The sequence below is a fragment of the Nymphalis io genome, chromosome 10 (assembly GCF_905147045.1).
Source record: "Nymphalis io chromosome 10, ilAglIoxx1.1, whole genome shotgun sequence".
Lineage (NCBI taxonomy): Eukaryota > Metazoa > Arthropoda > Insecta > Lepidoptera > Nymphalidae > Nymphalis > Nymphalis io.
The window spans coordinates 7,899,139-7,926,214 of record NC_065897.1 but is presented as its reverse complement, the minus strand read 5'-3'; the positions used below and the strand labels follow the sequence as shown (position 1 = coordinate 7,926,214).

At 34.3% G+C, this 27,076-nt stretch overlaps 2 protein-coding genes across 2 annotated transcripts in view; one reads left to right on the top strand and one right to left on the bottom strand.

Moving 5' to 3' along the window:
- Nucleotides 1-6,588: 6,588 nt before the first annotated feature.
- LOC126771022 (acyl-CoA Delta-9 desaturase) lies at nucleotides 6,589-23,474 on the bottom strand. The gene is made up of 7 exons (XM_050490669.1): nucleotides 23,163-23,474; nucleotides 15,903-16,328; nucleotides 12,387-12,517; nucleotides 10,745-10,956; nucleotides 7,843-8,028; nucleotides 7,438-7,607; nucleotides 6,589-7,139 (listed from the first exon to the last, which is right to left on the bottom strand). The coding sequence occupies exons 2-7, from the start codon at nucleotides 16,174-16,176 to the stop codon at nucleotides 7,042-7,044; spliced, it is 1,071 nt and encodes a 356-aa protein (XP_050346626.1). The 5' UTR covers nucleotides 16,177-16,328; nucleotides 23,163-23,474; the 3' UTR covers nucleotides 6,589-7,041.
- The window catches only part of LOC126771019 (acyl-CoA Delta-9 desaturase-like), a 78,036-nt gene continuing 72,575 nt past the window's right edge, over nucleotides 21,616-27,076 (top strand). Inside the window, exon 1 of the mRNA XM_050490662.1 lies at nucleotides 21,616-21,651. The gene's annotated coding sequence lies outside the window, so the exon portion shown is untranslated. The remainder of the gene's footprint in view (nucleotides 21,652-27,076) is intronic.

Genomic DNA, 27,076 nt, shown 5'->3' with positions numbered 1-27,076 from the left:
AGATAAGGCAGTTCACATCTACACCGTACACGGCACCGTAGACATGTGTCCTTAGGTGAAAAAACGAATAACCAAATGAACAACGTATGTGTATTTATGTTATATTTATAAATATATTGGTAACCGCTGATTTCGAATAACTATGCTACTGAGAAGAATCGGCTTCTCGGAATAATCTCTTAATCGGAACTTAATCTTTTTCACTAATTAAAATACATAGATATTGTAATAAACTACTATACAAAATTGCTATTATTTTCTTACAGGCTTAATATTAAGGTAGGTATTAATTTATAATAAATATTTTAATTATTATTCTAGACATAAATATATTTTTTTTTCAGAATTTAAGAATTAATGATTATATGTATATAATATATATTATGTCTATATCACATGCATTTATAAATATTTGTATTCAGGTTGAATTTTTCAAGTGGGCGTGGTTGGCCAAATCCGAAACTGTGAGAAATAGCGAAAATACTAAAAATAGTCTCGTGTTCAATTTTAATGAAAACTAAAATTCATTGAATTTATTGATTAAAAATTAAATTAACAGGAATCGTTGGAATCGAACTCGTTGGTTTTGAAAACAATAAAAGTACACTGTATCATTGCATCAATTGATTAGTGATCAAATTCTGGGAAGTGAGTGAATGAATAAAAGGAATGATATACGGCAAAAAAAGTAACAGCCTGTGAATATCCCACTGCTGGGCTAAGGCCTCTTCTCCTTTTTTGAGGAGAAGGTTTGAAGCTTATTCCACCACGCTGCTCCAATTCTGATTGGTGGAATACACAAGTGGCAGAATTTCAGTGAAATTAGACACATGCAGGTTTCCTCGCGATGTTTTCCTTCACCGTCAAGCACGATACTAATCTCTTTTGCGATTGGTTGCTGTGGCCGTTATCACTTTTTTACATAATACACCCAGACTCAGGGCGGGAATCGAACCCGCAAGTGCGGAGTCAGGCCAGTCAAATATTCGACTTAACAATATTATCCATTTTCGTCAAATTATAATTTACAAGAACCCTGAAAGTTATGTAACGAACTAGTTATAAAATATATTTTAAATGACAATATATATTATGACAATATATAGTAAATTTTTTATGGTATAATTATATGTTAGAAGGACGAGCAAAGAGGTCACCTGATGTTAAGTGGTCACCACCCATAGACATTGGCGATGTAAGAAATATTTACCATCCCTTACATCGCCAATGCGCGACCAACGTTGGGAATGATAATTATATGTCTCTTGTGCTCAACTACTTACACTGGCTCACTCATTCTTCAAACCGGAGCGCAACAATTCTAGAATGGCTGCGTAGTGGTAGAATATCTGAGGAGTGGATGGGACCTACCCAGATGGGCTTGCACAAGGCCTTACCACCTAGAGAAATGAATGAACGATTAGAAGAAAAGAGTAGAATATGATGAAGTATTCCAATTCTTTTCTACTAATCGCTTATACTTCACATATAATACGCCATCACATATACTTACATTTTAAAGTTCAGTGCTTGAAGGTGGTAGTATCTCGGACACTCCAAAGGTCTTTGGATATTTTATTTATATGAAGGTATTTTTAATGATTAAAACTTTCTCAACACTACTTACACCTATTGTCACCTTCAAGTTGAAGAATAAAACTAAAGAAAAAAAAAACAATCGAAGCTCGAACTGCGTGCTCTATAGCAGAGCGATTAATAAAAGTAAAATCAGCCCTTTGAATACTAAAGATAACTATAAAAACTAACTGTTTAATGCTATAAAAAGTGTATTAAACCAGCATATTCATACATTGAATCCGATCAGTTCGATTCCTTTAATTACTATTTACTATGTGAAAATCCTTTACAAAATGGATTCAACACCAACATTTTAAGTAAATTTTGTGCAACGGGAAAAGTTGTTGAATTAGTGTTACCATGTTGCTGCCGTCACGTTAATTTTTAAAGGTTGATTAATTTAATTTATTATATATACTTTAACGATAGTGCGCTTAACATCCAAAATATATTATATTATACATTTTATATTAGATTATATTATAAATATATTACATTACACTGGTGGTAGGTGGTGGTGGTAGGCTTTGTGCAAGCTCTTTTGGATAGGTACCACCCACTCATAAGATATTTTACCTCAGAACAGCAGTACTTGGTATTGTTGTGTTCCGGTTTGAAGGGTGGGTGAGCCAGTGTAATTACAGGCACAAGGGACATAACATCTTAGTTCCCAAGGTTTGTAGCGTATTGGCGATGTAACAGATGGTTAATATTTTTATGGGCGTCGGTTGCAACTTACCATCAGGTGGCCCATATGGTCGCCCGCCTACCTATTCTATAAAAAAAAATATATCATAATAAATAAACATAATATATAGTGATCACGTGACACGATATCCGATGAATACTGCTCGTAAATCGTAATTACTATTAATGCCTGGTCGAACTTGACTTGCGTTCGCATTCGAAATAGCTGATAGTTATTAATTATTTATCTAATACCTTACTGGCTTAGGAAAATGCTAATCTTTTACTAGATTTAGCAGCGGTACGTCTAATTTATAGTTAAAAGTAAAATATTGTAAATATAACAACATTTGATAATGTTGTTCAAGGGTTAAGTTCGATCAAAAATATAAAAGAATCAAAATTTCTTGATAGAAAAAAATTCACAAAATGTCCTAGAATCTATACTTTTTTTAGGTTATTGACACAAAAAACGACATTATTAATAATATTTACATATAATACAGGGCTGACATGAGGGATTTTTGTTAATACCAATCGTTTTATTTTATTATGATAAGAGCTTTTACACTCAGTACATTTTTTTTCTCGTGAAAAGCCACATTTCATCACCACAGCATTTATACTTCAAACATAATTGTTTCTTAAGGCGCTGCTAAGACGAGAAGTCTATATATATACATATATTAAGAACTACATTATATTATTTTAATCTTTGAAAAAAATACTGGCGGTCGTTGTAGATAGAAAAAGCATAGAAATGAGATCGTGAAATTTGAATTTAGCTGGCTGTAAGCGCACTGTTAATAAGCTGATTATGTACTTAAATATTTAATTAAAATTAATTAACCATTAATGCAAAACGAGCTTAGTGGTTAGAGTGTTCGTGATTCGCATTCACACAGATGTGAGTAGTGTACACTCTTAGTGTACGGAACAGCTTCTGACTATATATCAGGCCCAAGTCAGATCGTGCATGGAGTACTGCAGCCATTTATGGGACGGCTCTGCTAAGTACCAGCTTGATGATTTAGATTCATTGGATCGTCGTGCTAGAAGGCCCATTGGTAACCAGACGCTGGTCACAAAACTCCAGACCTTAGAGCATCGTCGTAAGATTGCCTGTCTGTCTATTCTACAAGATACACTACGTGACGTAATTAAGACACATACGAAACGATTTGCTTCCTCGTTTCTGTTCCCACCACCTTTTTTTTTTGTGCACGCCAATCTTAGAAACGGCTTAAATGATTTGGCTGCGGTTTTCACTAATGTATTGTGGCAAGCATCACTTAAAATTTTGAGTTTGTTTTATTTCAATCGGTTTGTAAATAATTGTTCAGTTGTATTGGCTGAAAATTTACCTACCTACAAATGATAGTCTGTAAAATGATGATGATTGAAAGTTAATAGGAACAAAACAAAGTTAAAAATATGGACAGTTTCAGAGATTTTGTAATTCAAATTATGTATTCCAATGTAAGTTGAGCTCAGATATATATATGATCAATCACATTAAATAGAGTTCAGCTTATGCCAGCATATGTCCAGACATACGTCGCTTAAACGCGCCCACGTGTATATGTAAAGCAAGCTGATGGCCGCGCTGTTGCCTATAAAATCGAGTAATTTGTAGCGAACGCACGTATGTCATAGGATTTGTTTGTTATGTATATATATTTTGTTAGGTTAGGGTTAGTAGGTTATAAAAAAAAAACTGTAGATCTTATGGATTAAAAAAAAAAACAATATATGTAATACACATTTCTTTTGTTTTTCGATATTATTAACTTTAACTTTTTTGTATTCTTTATGAGAAATAAAAGTCTTTAAACCGAACTAGCTATTGTCCGCAGCTTCGCTCGCGCGTAACCATAGGTTAAGGATAATTTCCACATCTGTTTTACAAATAACAACAACCATCCGGGCATTTGATTGTAAAATTTTGTAAAAAATTTAAAAGCGTGGCCGTTGGTGCCCACCACCTTCTTAAGGTCGTCGGTCCACCTGGCTGGAGGGCGCCCTACGCTGCGCTTGCCGATTCGCGGTCTCCACTCTAGGACTCGTTTGCTCCAACGGCCATCGGTCCTACGACATACGTGACCAGCCCACTGCCACTTCAGCCTGCTAATTTTGCAAGCTATGTCGGTGCCTCCGGTTCTTTTCCGGATAATCTCATTTCTGATCTTATCCTTCAAAGATACTCCGAGCATAGCTCGCTCCATAGCACGCTGAGCGACTTTGAATTTGTGGACTAGTCCCGCAGTTAGTGTCCACGTTTCGGCACCGTATGTCATGGCAGGTAAGACGCATTGGTTGAAGACTTTCGTCTTCAAACATTGCGGTATAGACGACTTGAGGACTTGACGAAGGTTGCCAAAGGCTGCCCATCCCAATCACCTCACACAGCTTTTGACCGGCCACGGTTGTTTCGGCCGGTACCTGTGTGAGGTGGTCGGTAGGGAGCCGACGGTGGAGTGCCACCATTGTGGCGGAGGAACCGTGGATACGGCGGAACACACGCGCGTAGAGTGCCCGGCTTGGGCGGAGCCTCGCGCGGTCCTATCCACGGCTGTAGTTGGGGACCTGTCGCTTCCGGCCGTCGTCGAGAAGATGGCCGGAAGCGAAGAGATCTGGGCGGCAGTGTCCCGGTTCAGCGGATGCGTCATGTCGCAAAAGGAGGAAGCAGAGCGGGAGCGGGAGGACGACGTGGACTCGCTCCCGCAACGAATAAGGAGACCTCTTCGACGGCGACGTGCCTTCACAGGCCGGACGCTGCCGCAGAGTTAAGGTGTGGTTGGCGGCGGAGCCAGTTTGTTGATCCGCCGCGGGGCTTCAAGCCCTGACGCCCAGCCTCCAGTGGCGGACTCGGGGGAGTCCGTCACGTAACAGGACGGAGGCACAGAGAGGAGGGAGGCGCGCCCTAACATCCTGGCGCGCTCTCGAGATGGGTCGCCTTATGGCGACGACCGCTGGCGGGGTTGCGGTTGTAAGTCACAACGTTCCCGTGACCCCGCCGCCTTGCGGAGAGGCGGAAATCCGGGGAGGTTTTAGTGGGTAGGACGGTGGCCCTCTGCCCCGTGAGTCCCACATACCCGTCCCGGTCCCCCCGGACCGGGCGGCAGGCGTAAATGCCTTTCCTATCTCTTATACCGAGACCGACACACCGGGAAGACTCGCCTAGGCTACGCAGCATTTCGGTGAGTTGTTCCAGCGACTCTGCTATGATGACGATATCGTCGGCAAATCGAAGGTGTGAGATGTACTCGCCGTTTACATTGACTCCATACTCAGTCCAATCCAGCGTCTTGAAAACGTCTTCCAACGCGTTGGTGAACAGTTTCGGGGATATTACATCCCCCTGTCTCACCCCTCTGCGCAGTTGGATCGCCTTATTATCGCCGATCGCTATTATCACTAAATATTCACCAAAGGTTTTACAAGAACAGCATGATTAACGTGGTTGGAATCGATTGATTCACTTCCACATAGTCGTAGGATAACTTAGTAGCACTTTCCTAACTATTGCTTTGAAATTTTGATGAAGGCAATATAAATTCAATTAAGTCGTTGTAGGTAGAAAAAGCATATAATGGTAAATGAGATCGCGCAGCGAGAATTGCGAGTAGGTTGAAATCTGAATTTTTGTTAGCTATAGGCGTGCTCTTAACAATTATCCTTTTTACAAGCTTTTATTTAACTTGCAATGTATGTTTGTTCGGGTGGAATCTTGAACAACTTAATTTTGAAGTAGATTTCTTCAACCGACTGAGCTGAAATTTTGTATACACATTTAGTTTGGATGACAATGTATGGTTAGCTGTGTGACGTCATTCTAAATCCAACATGGCGGAACTTTTATTTTTAATTTTAGATTTAGATTACTTATTTTTAATGCACTTCTACAATATGGGTATCAAATGAAAGGGCTTGCTGAAAATAACTTGAAAAATAAAGTGATCTCACTCTAAATCCAATATGGCGGACTTCTAAAAATGGCATATTAAATTTTTTATACTTTTCTACTATATGGGTATCAAATGAAAGGACTTGCGAATACGAATGCGAGTTAAGCTACTTTGCTCCAATCCGTCTGAAATTTTGGTGCGCAGTACACCAAAATTGGTTTTTTGGAGTCCTCGATTTAGTCGAATTGTTTGACATTGAGGTCGAATTGTTCGAGTCTATAGCATCGGTTAGTAAGTCGAGATAAGCTGCAATTAACATGAAAAAAATGAACAGACTAAGAAACCTGTCCAGCGATGACTAAGAAATAAAAAATCTTTTTTAAATACATGCTTTTATTTAATGCGCTTTTAGATAATAAAATAAACTTTTCCTTTAAATCTTTTACTATCAACTTACAACGTCATTACACAATTTATATGCTATGAAAGCTTATCATGAGATTTATCTGTGGAGATAAAAACAGGTAAATTAAATAACTAGATCTGATTGATTTTTATTTTTAAAATTTTTATACTAAGTAAATACGAGTACTTAAATCTCGCGATTAAAAATTCGTTATTGAAACTAAACTCTGTTACAAAAAACTTTATAATTTTCTTTATTCGTTTTTAAATTAATTTAAGCAATTATATTCCGGGTACAAATGAAGGCGTAATATGAAAGCAATAGAATTCATTTGTGTAAATATAAACTGAGCTTGCTTTTATTTAAATACATGACGATAGCGGTAATTGTGTGGTGTTACTTTACACTACGTAAAGCAACGTAAATTTTATAAAGCATCATTTAGTTTATCGATTTACAATTTCAATTGGACGACGGATCAGGTTCTTCTATACTATCAAAGCTACCGTCCCCACTCCGTTTTGCTCTATTCAGGATCATAGAAGATGTAGCTGCTTTTACTGAAACATGAATAATTAATGTTTTGATCAAGACGAATTCCAAAATCGATTCCGTGTTTAGAAAACACTTTTACTTTTATCGTTTAGTAATAAATTATGATATAAACTTAATGAATGAAATAGGTGTTAAAGTAATCAATAAAAAATATGCAACGAAAATGCACAGGAAAGTAATTAATTCAACGTAGTGTGTAATAGTAAAAGGAGTGTTTACTGTTTTCTAAAGAAATAATGTTTTGTCTGTTGATTTTTTTTTTTGCTTTTAGTTAATTAAGTAAGTAACATAAATGCTTCTTACAGTCATATGCCCAACCAATCTTAGCGAAGACATCGATGAACTTCGTAGACAAATTTAACTTTCCGAGCTCCGACGTCCTGTAGTCCCAAGGGAAGACATGGTGGTAATTGTGCCACCCTTCCCCGAGTGCTGCCAGGCTCACCATAGAGTTCTCGACTGGTTTCATAAATCTGAGAAAATCAAAATACTTTAGGCCCAAAAGATATAATTAAAGTAGAAGATAGCAAGGCAAATAGTGTGGTCAACACGGAAAAAATTGTATCCACTAAATTTTATTTTTATAATGCCCTTTGATTCTGTTTCTACTAAGTATCAAAAACTTTATACGAATATTATGTATAGTAAGTAGTTTGTGTGTGTTTAAAAAATATGCTTAATATTATTGGAACAATTTAAAAGCTTAACCTGTCATATGGCTTATTTCCACATAAATGTGCGAAGCTGTTGACGCAGAAGGCGATGTTTAATGTCACCGTGAATCTTGTAACGAAGCTCACTACGAAACTCTTCAGAAGCGTTTCATCCCAGAAATACATCGGTATTCCCACGGGTATTATCACATTGAGTAATATAAATAAGGGAATGAAGAATCTGTAAATAAAAAAAAAACTTTTATAAACGGGAAAAGACTGATAATAACAATAATTAATACATTTAAACATACAAGTGTCTCAAAAGAAATTTTATATTTGCTTAGCTTATTGCGTAATCGCAACAAGTTTGAGGGGCAGGGGGTAATGTCAGTCGACAGATTAGTTCTACGATATTTATTATTTATGGAGTGTTTTTTTTTTTTTTTTTTTTTTTTTTTTTTTTTTTTTTTTTTTTTTTTTTTTTTTTTTTTTTTTTTTTTTTTTTTTTTTTTTTTTTGAGGAGAAGATTTGGAGCTTATTCCACCACGCTGCTCCAATGCGGGTTGGTAGAATACACATGTGGCAGAATTTCAATGAAATTAGACACATGCAGGTTTCCTCACGATGTTTTCCTTCACCGTTAAAGCACGAGATGAATTATAAACACAAATTAAGCACATGAAAATTCAGTGGTGCTTGCCCGGGTTTGAACCCACGATCATCGGTTAAGATTCACGCGTTCTTACCACTAGGCCATCTCGGCTACTAGGCCATCTCGGCATCAAAAAAAAAAAAAAAAGGGAGAGGAGGCCTTAGCCCAGCAGTGGGACATTAAGAGGCTGTTACTGGAGTGTTTTTTCGAAGCGGACTGCTCGTTATGCGGGCGAGTTTTACAAATATGTTAATTGCGAGAATTGCACCCCTATAAAATATAACTGATGTAAGAATGAATGCTTTAGGATGCCAGACATAGGCTAGACTTCGTGAATCATGTACTTGAGCGGTTTTCATCGTGTAACCATAATTTGTTTTTAGATGAGATGAGAAGGTTTGGAGCTTATTCCACCACGCTGCTCCAATGCGGGTTGGTAGAATACACATGTGGCAGAATTTCAATGAAATTAGACACATGCAGGTTTCCTCACGATGTTTTCCTTCACCGTTAAAGCACGAGATGAATTATAAACACAAATTAAGCACATGAAAATTCAGTGGTGCTTGCCCGGGTTTGAACCCACGATCATCGGTTAAGATTCACGCGTTCTTACCACTAGGCCATCTCGGCTACTAGGCCATCTCGGCATCAAAAAAAAAAAAGGGAGAGGAGGCCTTAGCCCAGCAGTGGGACATTAAGAGGCTGTTACTGGAGTGTTTTTTCGAAGCGGACTGCTCGTTATGCGGGCGAGTTTTACAAATATGTTAATTGCGAGAATTGCACCCCTATAAAATATAACTGATGTAAGAATGAATGCTTTAGGATGCCAGACATAGGCTAGACTTCGTGAATCATGTACTTGAGCGGTTTTCATCGTGTAACCATAATTTGTTTTTAGATGAGGCATAATTTATTAGAATACAACAAATCTGAAACGCAAGTATCTAAAATCTCTTTATTTACCTAAAGTTGTATCATCTGGGCTGCGATGTCGGAGAGAGCAACTATTACTATTACCGTCGCTTAATTTTTGGATTCGAAAGAAGATGTTCCATGACAGTCAATTCTGATCGGTATGCTTTAACTTGCTTAGTTAACTAAGGAACATAGTTGAAGCTGGATGGAGCCACGTCACATACCTCTAACACGTCGCTGTCATGATTTCGAGAAATTATTCTTAATCGATAACAATTTAAAAAAATTACAAATGAAAGTTCAACTCCAATTAACTAATTTCTAGTATTTTAAAGAAAACGTCAGTCATCACGGCGTCTACCTGCCAAGCCGTCATAAGAAATGTAAGTGTTCGATTACATGAGTGCTGTAAACGTAACCTTATATTGGTATTTAGACGATATTTTTAAGAAATAACTTCCCAAAATTCGTTCGTGTTATATTTTAACCTCAGTTTTAAATATAAATTTTAGTTTGAGGCACCCAATATAATCAATACGACCACGACCTGAAGTAACAGTTTTATAAACATATAACATTAATATTGCAAGCTCCAGGTTTTAATTAATTTAAGTTGGCATAAGACGAAATCTTGTTAAAGTAAATCGGCAGCAAAAAAGTCCTGTACAATAATTATGCAAAATCAAAAAGAGTGTTATGATTTCAGCAGATTATATACATTTAGACATCTATGTGAGGTTGTTTGTATGTATGTTCAATTTAGTAGTTCAAAGTTTGCACGTATGTACATGTATATATGCATGGTCTGATAAAAAATAAGGCGTATTTTTTTATTAACAATAGCTGATTCTACATCTTTTTAAAATAAATTGGTTTTAAATTTGTAACACGTTGTAATTTGTCTAACTCTATTGGCTATAAAAGCAGAAATAGTGAGGTGTCAATAGTATATGTAAAAAATTGTTTTAAGTTGCCTAAAAGTGTTAAAGAAGCGGATGAAATGTTAAAATCAATTTATGATGGTGACTCTGAAGACTGTTTACTGAGATTAGATTTCGTATCAAGGAGAACAAGTGGAACTGTAAGTGTGTTACTGTAAACTCCAAATATAACAAATACTTTTTAAAACGTTTGTGTGGCGTTATACGAATAAAAAGATCAAAAATGTAGTCACTAAAAAAATAGTACATTAATCTCTTAAATAATTAAGTTACAAATAATATGATAATCCACACTAGCAAAAAAATATCTATCAACGATGTGGACAAGAATACCGCTACTGAGCGGACCGCACGTATTTTAGTTCCAAAAGGTTCCATCCTATTCCGATAGCGCATTGTTATTGAATATTTTTTATAGATTCATATTATAAGTTGATACATACTGTCTTTGTAATCTCACTACTGGGTCATCGATGAGATCTGTGGAGATTTTTTTCAAAGCTGACCGTCTATCCTCTACCGCTGGATGTGGCGTCAGGACTAACCAACCGACATGAGCAAACCAAAATCCTCTACGCACATCATGTGGATCCGCTACTGTCTCTGAGTATTTGTGATGTACTCTGTGGTCTAATGCCCACGTGTAGATATCTTTCTAAAAAGTTAAAATACATAAAACCTTAGACTACTATCTATGTGTTGCTGATATATAAATAACTATAACTTCGTATTTATTGTTTGAATTCCTCTTTCAGTTGATAGTAAATAGATAAGATAAAAAATAAAACTATAGATGAGCTTTAAAAAGCTATTTTATTTATAAGCTACTTTGTCTAATTGTCAAGTCCCTGACAATTGATCCAAATAATACATAATAATTTAAAACTGGTGGTAGGGCTTTGGGCAAGCTCGTCTGGGTAGGTACCCACTCATCAGATATTCTACCGCAAAACCGATTTTGAACTTTGAACTTGATATTGTTGTGTTCCGGTTTGAAGGGTGAGTGAGCCAGTGTTATTACAGGCACAAGGGACGTAAAATCTTAGGTCCCAAGGTTAGTGGCTCATTGGCTACGTAAGCGATAGTTAACATTTCTTACAATGCCAATGTTTAAGGGCGTTGGTGACCACCTACCATCAGGTGGCCCATATGCTCGTCCACCTTCCTATTCTGTAAAAAAAAACATTACAATGAGGTTTTTAATTTTATTTAAAAGTTAATGTAATTTGCACTAAATTAAATCGCGAAGATATTTTTATTGCATTAGAAATCAATTAATATTTATTGGGTTTTTGTTTAAAGAATAGAATATTTTTCTTGTTGCTTTGTATGAAATAAACAACGGTATAGTCTACTTACATCATTGAGTACGCACTACAATGATAAGAGGTCAATTCGTACAATTGACTTCAATATTCGAAACTCTGTTTAATAAGTTCTACATCGTCTTGTATAATTTTGTCTTATGTAATAATATTATTTTAGCATATAAAATAAAATAACTATGAGTTCATTATTAATTTTTATTATCTTCGCTACTCCAAAACGAATAAGGGAGAATCTTATTTCTTTAGTTTATCGAATTGAAAATAAGCTTTTTTAGGCAACGTAAGAAAGAGCCAAAAGTTATTTGGAAATATGTATGTAACTTTTTTAAGTTTTTGCTCTATCCTGATGTTTATTATGTTTTTTTTGTGTTAAAGGCTGTGTGTAAGATATTGCTTAAAGCAGTGAAGTCGCCTTTGTACACCATAACCCGAACAAATTTACCTACATTTAATTATTCTTTAATGTTTTTTGTATGCAATAAAAACTTCTTATCATTTTTATTTTTTTATAAGAATATAATCTTTCCCTTCCTCTTAGGATGAGAATTTTTTAAACTGTTAAGTGCTAAGTCGGCTAAGGATTAATGTCGCAATAAGCGTAAATTTACTCTGGAATTCAACAACAATATTACGTCAGATGAATTAATTGTGGCGTCGACGATTTTGTCAATAATTAATATAAGCTGTTATTTAAATTACAAAGAGAAATATGTTTTAATGTTGACAGTATATCAAAGGTAAAATAAAATATACTCACTTGACCTGTTATTGTAAAAAGTATAGCAAGCAAAATCCTTAGTGGCAGCCGTGCTCGGTACGCTCTGTGGGACCATAGCCTGTGAACGCCTGCGGTTATTCCAAAGCCCGATGTATAAATTGTGCCAAATGCTGTGTGCATTTAAATAACATAAATTATTATCAAGAATATTACATTCAAAAAATGATTACATTAAAAGATTCTACTACAAATAACAACTGAAGTCATTAATTTTGTATACACGAATGCATGTTAAGCCTGTTTGGCATGTTTATGATTATTTAATTTTAAACACAAACATTGTAGGATATAATCATAGCATTAAATTCTGGTCTATTTGTTTAAAAGTCGAGATGGCCCAGTGGTAAGAACGCGTGAATCTTAACCGATGATCGTGGGTTCTAACCCGGGCAAGCACCACTGAATTTTCATGTGCTTAATTTGTTATTATAATTCATCTTGTGCTTGACGGTGAAGGAAAACATCGTGAGGAAACCTGCGTGTCGAATTTCACTGAAAATCTGCCACATGTGTACTCCACCAACCCGCATTGGAGCGGCGTGGTAGAATAAGTACCAAACCTTCTCCTCAAAAAGGGAAAGGAGGTGTTAGCCCAGCAGTGGGACATTCACAGGCTTACTACTACTGCTACTATTTGTTTAATAGTCCATTATCTTAATGTTATGTTTTCATATTTAAGACGTATCGGCCGTTCTCAAAGAAAATTGCACAGAATGTATAGCGCAAAAGTGTGTACGCAAACACAGGTGAACTCTTATTTTCCTAACAATCAAGAAACTGTCACAAGGTGTGAGATTGATACTTTTATAATGAGGATGTGTTGCAAAGAAGCATCTAAGTATAGCGAGGTCTGGCCGCGCGGCAATGGCAGGCACCTATAAAATAATTACTTAAGCTAATTATTGGCTTAATTACAATCGACTAACATTAATGCTTTGTTTTTTATCACCTTTATATAAATAACCATGTAAAGTATAATAGCTTGATAGTAGCGCCTCGCGTAAGCCCCTCTGGGTCGGAAACACCCACTTATCACTTATATGTGGTGAACACTATTAGTGGTACTTGTATTGTAATATTATTTATTCTACATACGTACATCAACTCTAGCAAAGTTATTGCAAATTTATGTCAATCATGTCGTTATAATATCCATTATACGTTTGAGAAATAGATTCTTAATAAGGACGAAGTAAATACTTGAGTAATAGAAAAACGCGCTTAGTACATTACCTGAATTGATTACATTCAAGTAAAATAGCGCTATAAATATACTAAGTACAATTTCATTACGCAAATGATTCTTACATTACGTTAAATGTTTCTGGAAGACGACTTTTCAGATAAATAATAATATGATTAATATTTTTAGTATTTCATTTAGTGTTTCAAAACAGAAATACAATGAAGAAATTACCTATGCCAGTGTAATTTGATGTAATTTTCTTAATTAAAAAAATAAATAAACTAGTTGCCTATTGGTTGAAATTCGACCGTAATTCTTTGCTAATAAGAATGTTTAACATTCATATTCATTCATAAATTACACCGTTTTAAATTCCAATCCATATTTTATTTTTGGTAACGCAGAAAAATCGACAACAATTTGGAGATTATCTACTACAAAGCTTTTATGTCTTCTAATAACTTAACTAACGACTTATTTTAAAATCTATGAATGATAGATTATAAGAAGATTCTTGTATATAGTTTAATTTTTTTATTTAGATACCTTGTCACAATTACAATATAAATATAGTCTATTTCACTCCTGGTAAATTATCATTAGGAAAACGCTTCAATTAACATTAACATTCGTGTTTTTAATAAATATGTTTGTTATGTGTGATGAAATTGACAGTATGTGTGCACGTAAATTATAAATATTTTCTTTTATTCAATGCTATATATTTAGTACCTGGGCGACTTAACTTCGTTCGGTTTTAATTAGTTATATTTTTTTACACAAACATTTTTATTTTATATTAATTCTTCTCTTGCGCGGTGGTAAAGAAAAACATTGTGAGGAAAGCTGCATGATAAAGTTCTGCTACATGTGTAATCCATCAAGCATTGAAGCATAGTGGTAAATTAAGCTCAAAACTTTCTCCTCAAGGGAAGGTAGAGGCATTGGGACAATTACTGGCTGTTACTATAACAATATTAAGTTTTATCTATTATCATCATATATTTTTATCATCACAGCATATAATTACCATATATATACATAACTATAACATATATAAGCTTTTGAAGACACATAAAACCAAAAAAAAAAACAAAAATGTTCGGTAATTTTTTTGTTTCCGTGATAATTGAAATAAAAATGTCTTGATTGTACTTGTAAAGTGAATGCATATTGGTATTATATGCGTGTGATTATACGTTTTCTGTGTAAGACAATGATGATAAAAACCCACACACAACATAGTATATACATATGTTGTATATACAGTAGCAGGTATTTTGCAAACATGACAATAAATCGATTGCAACACTACATATTCATTTAAATAATACAAAAATTACCTTAATATTAAATGTAAACATGTACAAGGTTTTGTAGGATATTTTAAGCTATCGTTAAAATGTATGCATACATTTAGAGACAGATCCGATTCACAAAAATTAAAATGACTTTTAGTACAAGAATCTCGTGAAAGATGTATGTATTATCTCTAGTAATCACTAGTACTAATTTACTTACTAGGTGGTACGGCTTTGCGTTCCGGTTTGAACGAAGATTTATTTAACTTAACAGCTATTAAAATATAATGAATATTGTTTTTTTTTTCAAGTAAGTAAGTTCTATATTGTAACGTTAAAAAGAAATATATCATAGTTATTATTATTTGATTGTTTAATTTTTAGTTACATTTGTGTTTAACATTGAGAGTGTAAGCCGAGATGGCCCAGTGGTTAGAACGCGTGAATCTTATCCGATGATCGTGGGTTCAAACCCGGGCAAGCACCACTGTATTTTCATGTGCTTAATTTGTGATTATAATTCATCTCGTGCTTAACGGTGAAGGAAAACATCGTGAGGAAACCTGCATGTGTCTAATTTCATTGAAATTCTGCCACATGTGTATTCTACCAACCCGCATTGGAGCAGCGTGGTGGAATAAGCTCCACAACCTTCTCCTCAAAAGGTAGAGGAGGCCTTAGCCCAGCAGTGGGACATTAACAGGCTGTTACTGATTGAGAGTGCGCCTGTGATTGCGTATACACTTGTGCACTGTAATATGTCACAGTTGGCTTATTTTTCTTGAGATTCATTAATTTTATGTTTAATTTCTGTAATAATTACAATAGCTAACTCACCCTGTAAGCTGAAATATAACTAAACTTTTAGCCATAATTTTAACTAAATACAACTACTGTTGATGTGTTATTATATAATTTAGAGATTTTACACACACATTGTTAGAAAACTGAATCTTAACAACAACTACAAATTCAAGTCAAATAAAGCCAATAATACAGAATACTCACCAAATATTGTTGTAAGAAATTTCACTTTATTGGTTAAAATAAGATAAGCTCCATAAATCGTCACTAAGTGTAATGTTACTTGCACTAATAAATCAGGCCACTTTATACGGGATTTAAATTCCATTGCTTCATATTTAACTATGTCAAAGTTCGTATCACTGTTAATACCATGACTAGTATCTCGTCTTAGTAATGTATTATTGTTGTCAAATTGTTTGTCATCGTTTACTTTGTAATCGTTGTCTATAAAGTGAAATTCTTTATTCAAATCCATGGTGATAATTTTGTAATTCTTAACACTCGGCGCCACACTGCTGAGTATTCTTTATATCTAAGCAACACCACTTATGTGCATAGATAGATAAACGTAGGTAGTGTGAACGGTAGCATCGAATCTTTTCAGTCTTTTCAAGCAGAATTCGTTATCTGTGACAAAAGTAATATTAAGAATCATTAAAATGATCATTTGAATTATTATAGATATGTCAACTAAAATTAGATAAATAATATTATATACAATTACAAATATATTTTGTTATTTATTAAAATTATGTACATAACAATTCAATAACGTATACTGAACATGAAACTAACGATTTAGTATTTAATCGCGATCGTATATTAGATAAACGAATCAGTTGCGTGATAATTATATATTGTACTTTATTAACTGAGTTTAAAAGTATGTAGTTTTTCACTTCATAAAACGATTTCGAGTTTACATTCCGAACAAAAATATAACGTATACAATGCAAATAATATAAGAGGTGTGGGCCCTGTTAACCCTTTGTGGAACTCTATATGCGTCGAAGGAAAGGTCCCATCCCATGTCAGGGAGACAGTGTACAAGGCGAGAATTGCAATAAAAATCCGGTAAATGGTAAAACGTGCAAGAGACAAATATATAAAGACAAGGTGCACATTTATTTTACGCCAAGAAAATCAGAATTGCTCATGAAATCTTTGTCACGCGGATACAATTTTAGTTTTCATCTTTGAAAATTTACTATATATTTTCTAAGAAAATTCGTTCTGATGTACAGAAACACGGTTTACACCTATCACCTTATTATATATAAATATATATTTATAACATATAATATAATGTCATTCTAAACATATATAAATAGAAATTCAAATAAAGCAAATAATTAGTCAATCAAAAATTTGTTATCCTGTTAAACTGTTAGAAGTTATTGTGAGTTTTCATGAAATTATTAATATAATGTTTTTTTTTTTTATATAAATAGGTACAATACAATGCATGGGTAATGCAACGCTTAAAATGTACTTGACATTACATAATTAAGGAAAACAATACATTCTATTAATAATTTGTAAGACCGAATAAATATTGATTCTCGAATCTAAGCGTCTTTTGTTGATTGTTTGTAAATTACAATTATCTATTAAGTTAACTTTTAAATATATTTTTTATTTTACAAAAATGCAAGCAACTATTCTATTTTCCCTTATGAAATACATCCCAGAAAGACCTCTAGAACATCTTAAAATATATAATTATTTTGCAGTGCTTATCTAATCTTAAATAAATAAATAATAATATATTCAAATAAATTAGTTATTTTGATTAAGATTGAACGACGTCAATTATTTAAAAGGGAACTACTTTTACGGTAACAATAACTAATTATAAATCAATTGCGCTTAGCCAAAATACATTTTTTGGGATTAATTGAAATTTAATAATAGCAACGATACTTCAAAATGCATTATAACAGCAACACAGGCAAGCGTTATCGAATATATTTTATATTATTTGGCTTTTATTAATGTCTCGGTCCGTAGCCCAAGCTATAAATCTCGGTGATGACATTATTGTTAAGAGGCAAAGCAAAATTGCTAATCTTTTATTTTATTGGCTTGAAACATAATTGGGTGGGTGTGATTTCCCATGGCAATCATGCGCATGTCGGACCTAGTGTATAAAAATAATCAATATGTAACAACCACTTGATGTTCACCGGGAAATTCTTTACAGAATTGGATAATTCATATCTGCCCGTCTCGAATAAGAAGTCTGTTTCTTACACCTTCTCGTATATACTACTGAACTGATTCTGATGAAATTTGCTATGAAACAAGTTTGAATCCCAAGGGAGTACATACTAATTTTTAACTTAATATCTGACCCCCCTTTTCCTAACTCGTAGACGAAGCCGCGGGCGAAAACTTGTGAAAAGATGAACTCATTGTTTAATCTAAGATATTGCACTACGACTATTAAACATGACTACCAACCCGCACTGGAGCAGCGTGGTGGAATAAGCTCCAAACCTTCTCCTCAAAAAAGGGAGAGGAGGCCTTAGCCCAGCAGTGGAACATTTACAGGCTGTTACTGTATTAAACATGATTTAATCATAGTCATAATTTTAATACATAATAACTATAAGCCGAGAGGGCCTAGTGGTAAGAACGCGTGAATCTTAACCGATGATCGTGGGTTCAAACCCGGGCAAGCACCACTGAATTTTCATGTGCTTAATTGGTGATTATAATTCATCTCGTGCTTGACGGTGAAGGAAAACATCGTGAGGAAACCTGCATGTGTCTAATTTCACTGAAATTCTGCCACATGTGTATTCCACCATCATTGGAGCAGCGTGGTGGAATAAGCTCCAAACCTTCTCCTCAAAAAGAGGTGCGGAGGCCTTTAGCCCAGCAGTGGGACATTCACAGGCTGTTACGGTATGGTACGTTACCGTACCAAATGCCAAATAACCGAATGCCAAAGTGAAGGACGTTTGACATTCAAAATATTGAGAATAATTCATACCATGTAAAACAAGAATTTTTTATAATTATTAGTATGATTGCATTAACTTTTACAATAATATGAAGTACTAACCACTAACTACGGCGGTTACTCTCAAGAAATAAAATTAAATAGTAAAACATAATAAATATTTAGGACGTTGTAGCAGGAAAATAAAACTTCTTTTTTTGTAGAACAGTAGAAACGGTGGAATATCGTGGAATGATTTATTGAAATACGGTACGAGTATATATACAAAAAGTGGAGTAAAAATTAACCAATATGAATACAAAAAAAATAAGTTGTAAAAATGTAAAAAATAATAACAAATGCGCGCGTGTACATTAAAAGTAGGGATTATGATTGGCGCGTAAAAACCTGTTTTGCGTCATACTTCCGCGCTTAATTCCCCACTATCGACGATGCTCGGCTGATTCTACAAATACTCGGTTTACCACGGCGTCGTGTTCAGTCAGTTCGAGCGACGCATGGAGAGAAAACGTGTTTTAAGAAGTCAGCAAGTTGAGTTGTTTTCGTTGAAGAAGTGAAACCAATTGAAGCGAAGATTATTATATGAAGATAATAAATATAAAAACAGCTCTTTTAAGAGCTTGACATTACGTCATACTACGTCATTGCATGCTACTTCTTGTTTCAAATAAACAATTCTTTTCAGAGCTATTTATTTTTTTCAAACGATGACGTCATATAATGCGGCATGCGTGGCGTGTGTTTTTTTATGTTGCTATGCGTACTGTTACAAATATTTCAGCTAAAATTTTTAATATTATTAAAATTAACAAAATTTTCATTATATTAATAAAACAATGACAATCAGTGTAACAAAAACCAGTCATAGTGTGATTCACTACGATTAACATGGAATCAAAAAAAAACTTCGTTTGAGAGGAAAGGTAAAGGTGGTAGGGCTTCGTGTGAGCTTCTCTGGGTAGGTATCCACCCACTCATCAGATATTCTACCACAAAATAGCAGTACTTGGTATTGTTGTATTCTGGTTTGAAGGGTGAGTGAGCTAGTGTATTTACAGGCACAAGAGACATAACATCTTAGTTCCAAAAGTTGGTGGCGCATTTTCAATGTCGCTTACATTACCATCAGGAAGCCAATATACTCTACCTTTATATATTCGCCGGGAGGGCAAATGACTCTACTCCACGTGATGGTAAGTGGTAGTAGAGTCCAAACGCGACGACGGCCAGTACAGACGGGAAAAACGTTCTGCACTAGCTGCTTTCGCCTTGCCGGCCCGCAAGATGCCTCTTCACGCCTCGTTTGAAGGAACCCGGGTTGTAAGAGGAGGGGAAAACGTGAGCTGGTAAGGAATTCCATTTTTTGGAAGTGCGACAAAGAAAGGAGTTGCCAAATTTCTTTGTTCGCGATGGAATTGATGTCACAGTTAGGCGGAAACAATAAAAGAAAAAAGTTCAGAAAGTTATTTCACCATTATATGACGGATTTTCATCCGAAACATGCAGGACTCCTTACAAAACTTTTCACCGAGCATGAGATGAATTGTAACAGACATTAAAATATTTATAATAATATGTTTTTAGAATATATATATAAATATATATGGGTTTGTCACCTGTAAATTAACTGGAACGATTTATGTAAATTATTCATTTGTCTTACGTTATTTGTCAGATATTAGAAAACTAATATCACCTCTTCAAATTTATAATATTAATATGATGAAAAAAACATTGCAGCTTTTAAACAAAAATATTTAGGTTGAAAACTAGATAAATTTTCAATTCGAGACATTTAATTCCGATTTATTGCATGAAGTGTCCTCTAAGCACCCTCATAGTTGAAAATATCATCACCACAACAATATTAAACCATTTAAAGGTTAGCTTATCAGTGCGTTATCGAAAAACGCTTAATCACACCTGCACTATGCACGCTTGAGACAATTCTATGCAGTGATAGCAAGGGACATAAAACAAGAACGATTTTAATAGTTATTCATGTAAAAAAAAAGAAAAAGAAATTTATTTTAAAATTGTGTATTTTTTGCTTCGTTCTTGTAATTGATATTTTATAGGGCTGTACAATTGCACATACCGAGGTATTATAGTTTCGGTCGAGATGTGTTATGTAGATCTTATACGAAGTTTTTGGATTCGAATCCGAGCAACCACTACTGAATTTACCAAGTTCTCTATTTGTGTTTATGATTTATCCATGTTCCGTAAATGAATTGTTGCGGTGATTTTTTTTTCTATTCTTATGCAGACTGGCACGTGACACTTTCACGTGACCCATTTGGTGACCACCGCCTATAGACATTGGTACTGTAAGAAATGTTAATCATCACCAATCTTAAATCATCAATGCCCCACAAACGTTGGGAACTAAGATGTTGTGTTCCTTGTGTCTGTGGCTTACTCACCTTTCGACAGGAATACAACATTAATATGTATTACTGTGTGGCAGTAGAATAAGTGATGAGTGGGTGGTACCTACTAGTGGTAAAGCTTTGTGCAAGCTCGTCTTGGTAGGTACCACTCACTCATCATATATTATACCACAAAACAGCAGTACTTGGTAATGTTGTGTTCCGGTTTGATAGGTGAGTGAGCCTGTAATTAGTAATTACAGGCAAAGGGACATAATATCTTAGTTCCCAACGTTGGTGGCGCATTGATGATGTAAGCGATGGTTAACATTTCTTACAATGTCAATGTCATTGGTGACCAATTACCATCAGGTGGCCCATATGCTCGTCCGCCTTCCTATTCTATAAAAAAAAACCTATTCGAAAGACATACAAAGCCCTAACACGATAAGCTCCGAGCCATCTTCATTGGCATTTCCAAGCAGTTACATTATTCACATACATTATAAATTCAGATTTTATGGTGTTAACACGTAATGTTTACGTTTTAAGATAACAATTACGAAACCGTATTTGGAAAGAAAATTCTTTGTACACGGGCTCTTTCAAGGTAAACACTCTCTAATTCGCTCAGAAGAGTCTGTAAGTAGAGCTACAAGTACATTTGTTATTTTATATTGACTTATTTTTAGTATATTATCTAACCTAATCAAAAAGGACGCCCGTAAGATGTGAGCATCGAAATTGAAAGTTAGTTATTGAGATAATTTGTATAATTAAATTAAACCAATAAATAAGATTTTCGTCGTTATAATAAGTATATTTTTCTTATTATCGTAGCAATGAAATATATACATATTTTATACGAGCCACGCACGCATATACTCAAAGGAGTAGAGAGCGGCTGCAGATAGCCTGAAAAGCATGACGGAATAATAAAGCGTCATGCCGTTTGCCGGAAAACGAGCGCCGACCCGCCGAGCACGCTGGCGCTGTGTCACGTAATAGTTGCCGTCCCTTCCCGTCCCGTCTGCTGTCTGACCATACTATTACTCCCAAGGCGCTTCGATGGATGATATTTCGCATTAAAATAATATGCTATTCTTCTTCGGAAACCACAATTCCCACATCGGAGCATCGTTTGGGGCGGTCAACCTTACTCTAGCACTGCGGGCTCTAATCCAGAGCTTGTCTAGGGATGTGGTTGTGGTTGTGAGTTTCTGCGCAGAGTGTGGCCTCTTTATTTGCGACGCATTACTGGTATAAATATATTAAAATATTTACAAATATATAATTAGAAAAATATTTGATATTAATGTTGTCGGTGCGATGATTGGTCTAGTTAGCACTATTAAAGTAAACCCTAGTAAAGATCATTGTCAAAACAAAACAGACACTTAAAGTAGTTTTTTTAAGCCTACTTTTTTCAAACAAACACTTTATAAATTACTTCTCTTGTTATAAATGTATCAGCGACATATAATAAAGCAGTATTTACCTCGTACAAATAGCATACATTACTTTTTAACGACGGGTATTGGCATTACGTAATGCCTCTTCTCAATTATTAACTTATAGTGAGACATTGATAGATGATAGAACGTAGTACTTAGTTACTGATTCGAAATACACAAATGATATCATAGTATTGTCACACGCCCAAGGCCATCGTTCCAAGGTTTAATGAAAAACGATTTTCTCAATATTCAAAGAGAAAAATATTTTATAGAAGATATTGGATACAAGTCTTTCGTTATATATACTTTATTATCGTCATTTGTAAAAAGCAATTAGAACCGAGTTTGTTTTTATTAAAGGAGTTTTAATTTTTGTTACAACCCATTCGTTATTAGAGCATTGAATTCCAATTGAAAATATTGTGTTGCAATAATATGTTGCTTGAAAGAATCGCTTTTGCAATAAAACTGTTTTAATCTGTGTTAGTGTACAATTAACATATGCATACATACTTAATATTGTTTGGTTGTTGTTTTTATTTACTTTATTGATAACAGAAGCAAAATATCACAAATTATATTGATAAATTTATAGGAAAGATATGCAAAGTGAAAAATTGGTGAAATTTAAATTTACATTAAATTAATAGCATTGTATACATACCATGCAGATTTCAGAAACATGAACCATTCATGAGGCTCGTTTTATTGAAACTAGTGGCGACCAACCTTGACACACACAAAACCTGTTTACACACGTGACAAAACAAACAGTTGAAATTAGAATTGTTTAATATTTTGCTATACGTGGCTATACCATAGGTACCGAAGTACGATACTGAATTTGTCGTGTAACAAAATTCACGGAAAATTACGGACCGAATTAGTCATTCTTACGAAGTAGTTAGCGGCCTTAGAATGCAATGGGGCGAACAATACCGGCGCGCGCGACATGCTATAGTGAACTAGTGAGGTGGTCTGGTAGCTTTGGATAGCTGATGGGATGGGGACGGGGCCATTTAAACATTGCATACCTACCTATCATAGTTAACACGTCTTAAAAAGGATACACAAGGCACGATACATCCGGAGATGCGATCTAATGTCTATATATCTGATTCCTATATACAAATATTTGCGAAAAGCGTCAATTATATTAATATTAATAGCAAAACCTGCTGCTTGGCCTGTCTGGAATTCAACTTGTGATGAGAATCTTTTAAAATCTGCCATTTTAACATACATAATGCCTACTTGAATTATCTACACACATAAAATATTTAATAATAAAATGGCTGGTAACTCGCAAATTACCATAATAACTTTAAAGGGCAGTTATCAGTATTCACTTAACTAATATTTATATATCACAAATAAATATAAGTGAAGTGAAAAGTGTATAGATTAAATTGTATAATATATATAATTTAACACTTCAAATGTATTGAAAACAAAATGTCTTAAATTTATTTTGAATAAAGGGTAGTTACACATTATTTAAATTGTAGATACTATAAATAAAGTAACCTAAAAAGCCTAGAACACGTGAATGTTATCCAAAAATTGTAGGTTCAAATCCGGTCAAACAACATTGAACTATATCTACCAACACGATCAGCGTGGTGGAATAAGCTCCAAATCTTCTGTTCAAACTTTTGATACTTGCATAAAAATAATTCATAAGTAAGAAAAAATATATTTTTTTTAAATTGTATTCTGTAAAATAAATGCTGCGATATATCTTTAGAACGTTGTGCAGAGGCAAGCAACGATGCGTCACCGGGCGGCAGCGAGGCGCGGCGATGGCAGCCTACGCACGTATATTTTAAGGGCTCTGCTTCTAGGGTTACAATATTTTGTAAATAAAAACAAGAAACTTCACTATTTCCATTTTCCGCTAATATGTTAAACATATAATACAATTATGATAACAATAACTATGATAAAATTAATTTAATAACTGGAAATCTAAAAGGTATGTCACCTTTTTCATACATTACTTTTGGCTTGTTTACTCATCCTTGCTCCATCATCAGATCAGTTCGATGGTATATTACGCCCATGAATTGTAAACACACGCAAAGGACTTCGTTCCTGACGGGGGTCTCCCGACCGCACATTTTTTATGTTATCATTTTATTTCACACGTTGGCTGCCTCGTTGGTCTAGTGGCTAGAGCACCAAACCACGCCAAACGATAGAGCGTGGACTGTATAGTGCGCCCACCATTTGTTATTAATTAATTTAAATACTTAAATATAAGTAAACTCAACCAAAAGAATTATTTTAATTTAAAATACTTACCTTATGTTCTTTAAAAAAAAAAAAAACAAAAATATAAAGGTGATACAAAACCATATAAAAACCAATAGCACTACGGCTTACGAGCCGCACGCAAGTCCCAGTTTCGGTCCTTGGGCTATTGTCATAACTCCCAGCACAAACTTTTTATTTTTTATTGGAGGGGTAAGGTATTAAAATAATATTAGCATATTAGAAAATTCCTTGAAATAGGAATTGCTATAATTTTTTTATTCAATTAAATAATTAAATATAAGCAAACTTAATCAAAATAATTAATTCTATTTGACAAGCCGGTTAGCGTGTTTGCCTTGCCTTCCGCGCCGCATATTTGAACAATAAATTAAACAAAGTCTACTATAAATGAAATATAAATAGCTTGAAAATGATGGTCTTATATTTTTCAAGAACTGTTAGAATATAATTTTTTGTGTTATAGTAAAATATAATCATTAAAAAAGGGTACTACGCAAAGCCAGGCTGCTATAGTTAATTTTATGAACGCTATTGAATTCCTTGAATTTATTTATTTATGTATTACCAATCCGTCACCAAAAGTGTCGGTATCAAACGATCAATTATTAGTCGAAGATAATAGTATCATCCAGCTCTAGAAATAGATTGCTATAATATATTAATATCGCAACATCGCCCTTTAAAATTTAATTAATAAAAATTTCATAAAGCGGATTATATTAAAATAGGAATGTCTGTCTAGTGTTAATTGGAATACATTGTTCATTGATAAGTCGTGTGAGGAGTCACTTCATAGTTCTTATGAATTACTGTACGTATTAAGAAATTACTTTGTGCCTAAGTGTTTTTCGGTTGGAAAATTTAGCTATCCGGTCTGGTACTTTAAAGTGTTGATTTCTATAACTAAAGAAAAATATACCGCACATCGCAAATTGAAGATATATAATAATCCACTCGATTATGACGAATTGAAAATACTTCGTGAAATACATAAGCGTATTCAAGCTGAAAGCTATGATTCCTACATATTTGGAATACAAGAGAGCATTAAAAAGTCACCTAAACTACTTCACAATCATATTTCATCCAAACGTAGAAATCAATGTCCTTATCCTAGTTCATTATGTTTGGGTAATCAAATTTACAATAACGAAAGAGATATGTTCTGGTTTTAGTGATTTCTTCAAGAATTTATTAAACATGCACCTGACTACGACAATCTTTTACACGAAATCCACTCAGTAACGAACGATACTTACCATTCTTTCACTGTGACAGAAGAGGAAGTTAACATCTCTCGATATTCAAAAAGGCTCTGGCAGTGACAACATACCCTCAATATTTTTTTAAATCTTGCGCTATTGAATTAGCATTGTTTTTACCATTAATATTTAATTTTTATCAGTGATATTTATTTAGTTATATGGACTCAAGCTGACGTGATCTACACTGATTTTGAAAAAGCTTTCGATCGAGTAGACTATGTTATCCTTTTACACAAATTACACGGCTTAGGCATTCGTGGTGATCTCTTTCGTTAGTTGAAATCCTACATATCCAATAGAAGACAAGCTAAGTATTGATGGTTCTTGTTCTGACTACGTTGATATTACTTCTGGTGTACCTCAGGGACAACATTTAGGACCTCTGCTTTACCTATTTGTTTAATATTGGTGCTTGCTTTAAGTTCAAACTTCTTAATTTTCGCCGATGATAAAAAAGTTTATAAAAAAATTAACAAAATAGAAGATCGTATTTTACTACAGAGTGATTTGAATAGATTATACAATTATTATATAATGAACGGGACCATTAATGTAAATAAATGCTCGCAAATTACTTTTACCCGAAAAATTAAGACACTTACTTTTAATTATACAATGAGTAGCGTTCCCTTAAAGAAAACTAGCCTGATTCGTGATTTAGGTGTTCTCCTAGACTCGGAACTATTATTAAATCATCACATAGACTTTATAACTAATAAGGCCTATAAACTACTAGGTTTTCTAATTGGAACCTGCAAACCTTTTCGCGATATTAATTGCCTAAAATTGCCTATTTCCCTTATATTAGAAGCATATTAGAGTATGTATTTGGAACCCACAATATAATAAATATGTTGAAGGTATTAAGGCCATACAAAAAAAGTTTATTAAACATCTGAACTATAAAAACTTACACTAACACAAACTACAAGGATGCTTGTAATCTTTATCGCATATCCAGCTTGACAGATCGACGCGAAACTTTAGACATGATACTTCTATATGATTTGGTCTCTGGTAAAATAGATTCCCCTGA

Excerpts from the sequence above, each read along its gene's own strand:
- LOC126771022 (XM_050490669.1), bottom strand. The coding sequence starts at position 16,176 with ATGGATTTGAATAAAGAATTTCACTTTATAGACAACGATTACAAAGTA. Across the intron at positions 8,029-10,744 it reads GTAGTGAGATTACAAAGACA|ATTCTTCATTCCCTTATTTA; the intron begins GTATGTATCAAC and ends TTTTATTTACAG. Across the intron at positions 7,140-7,437 it reads GATTGGTTGGGCATATGACT|TAAAAGCAGCTACATCTTCT; the intron begins GTAAGAAGCATT and ends TTCATGTTTCAG.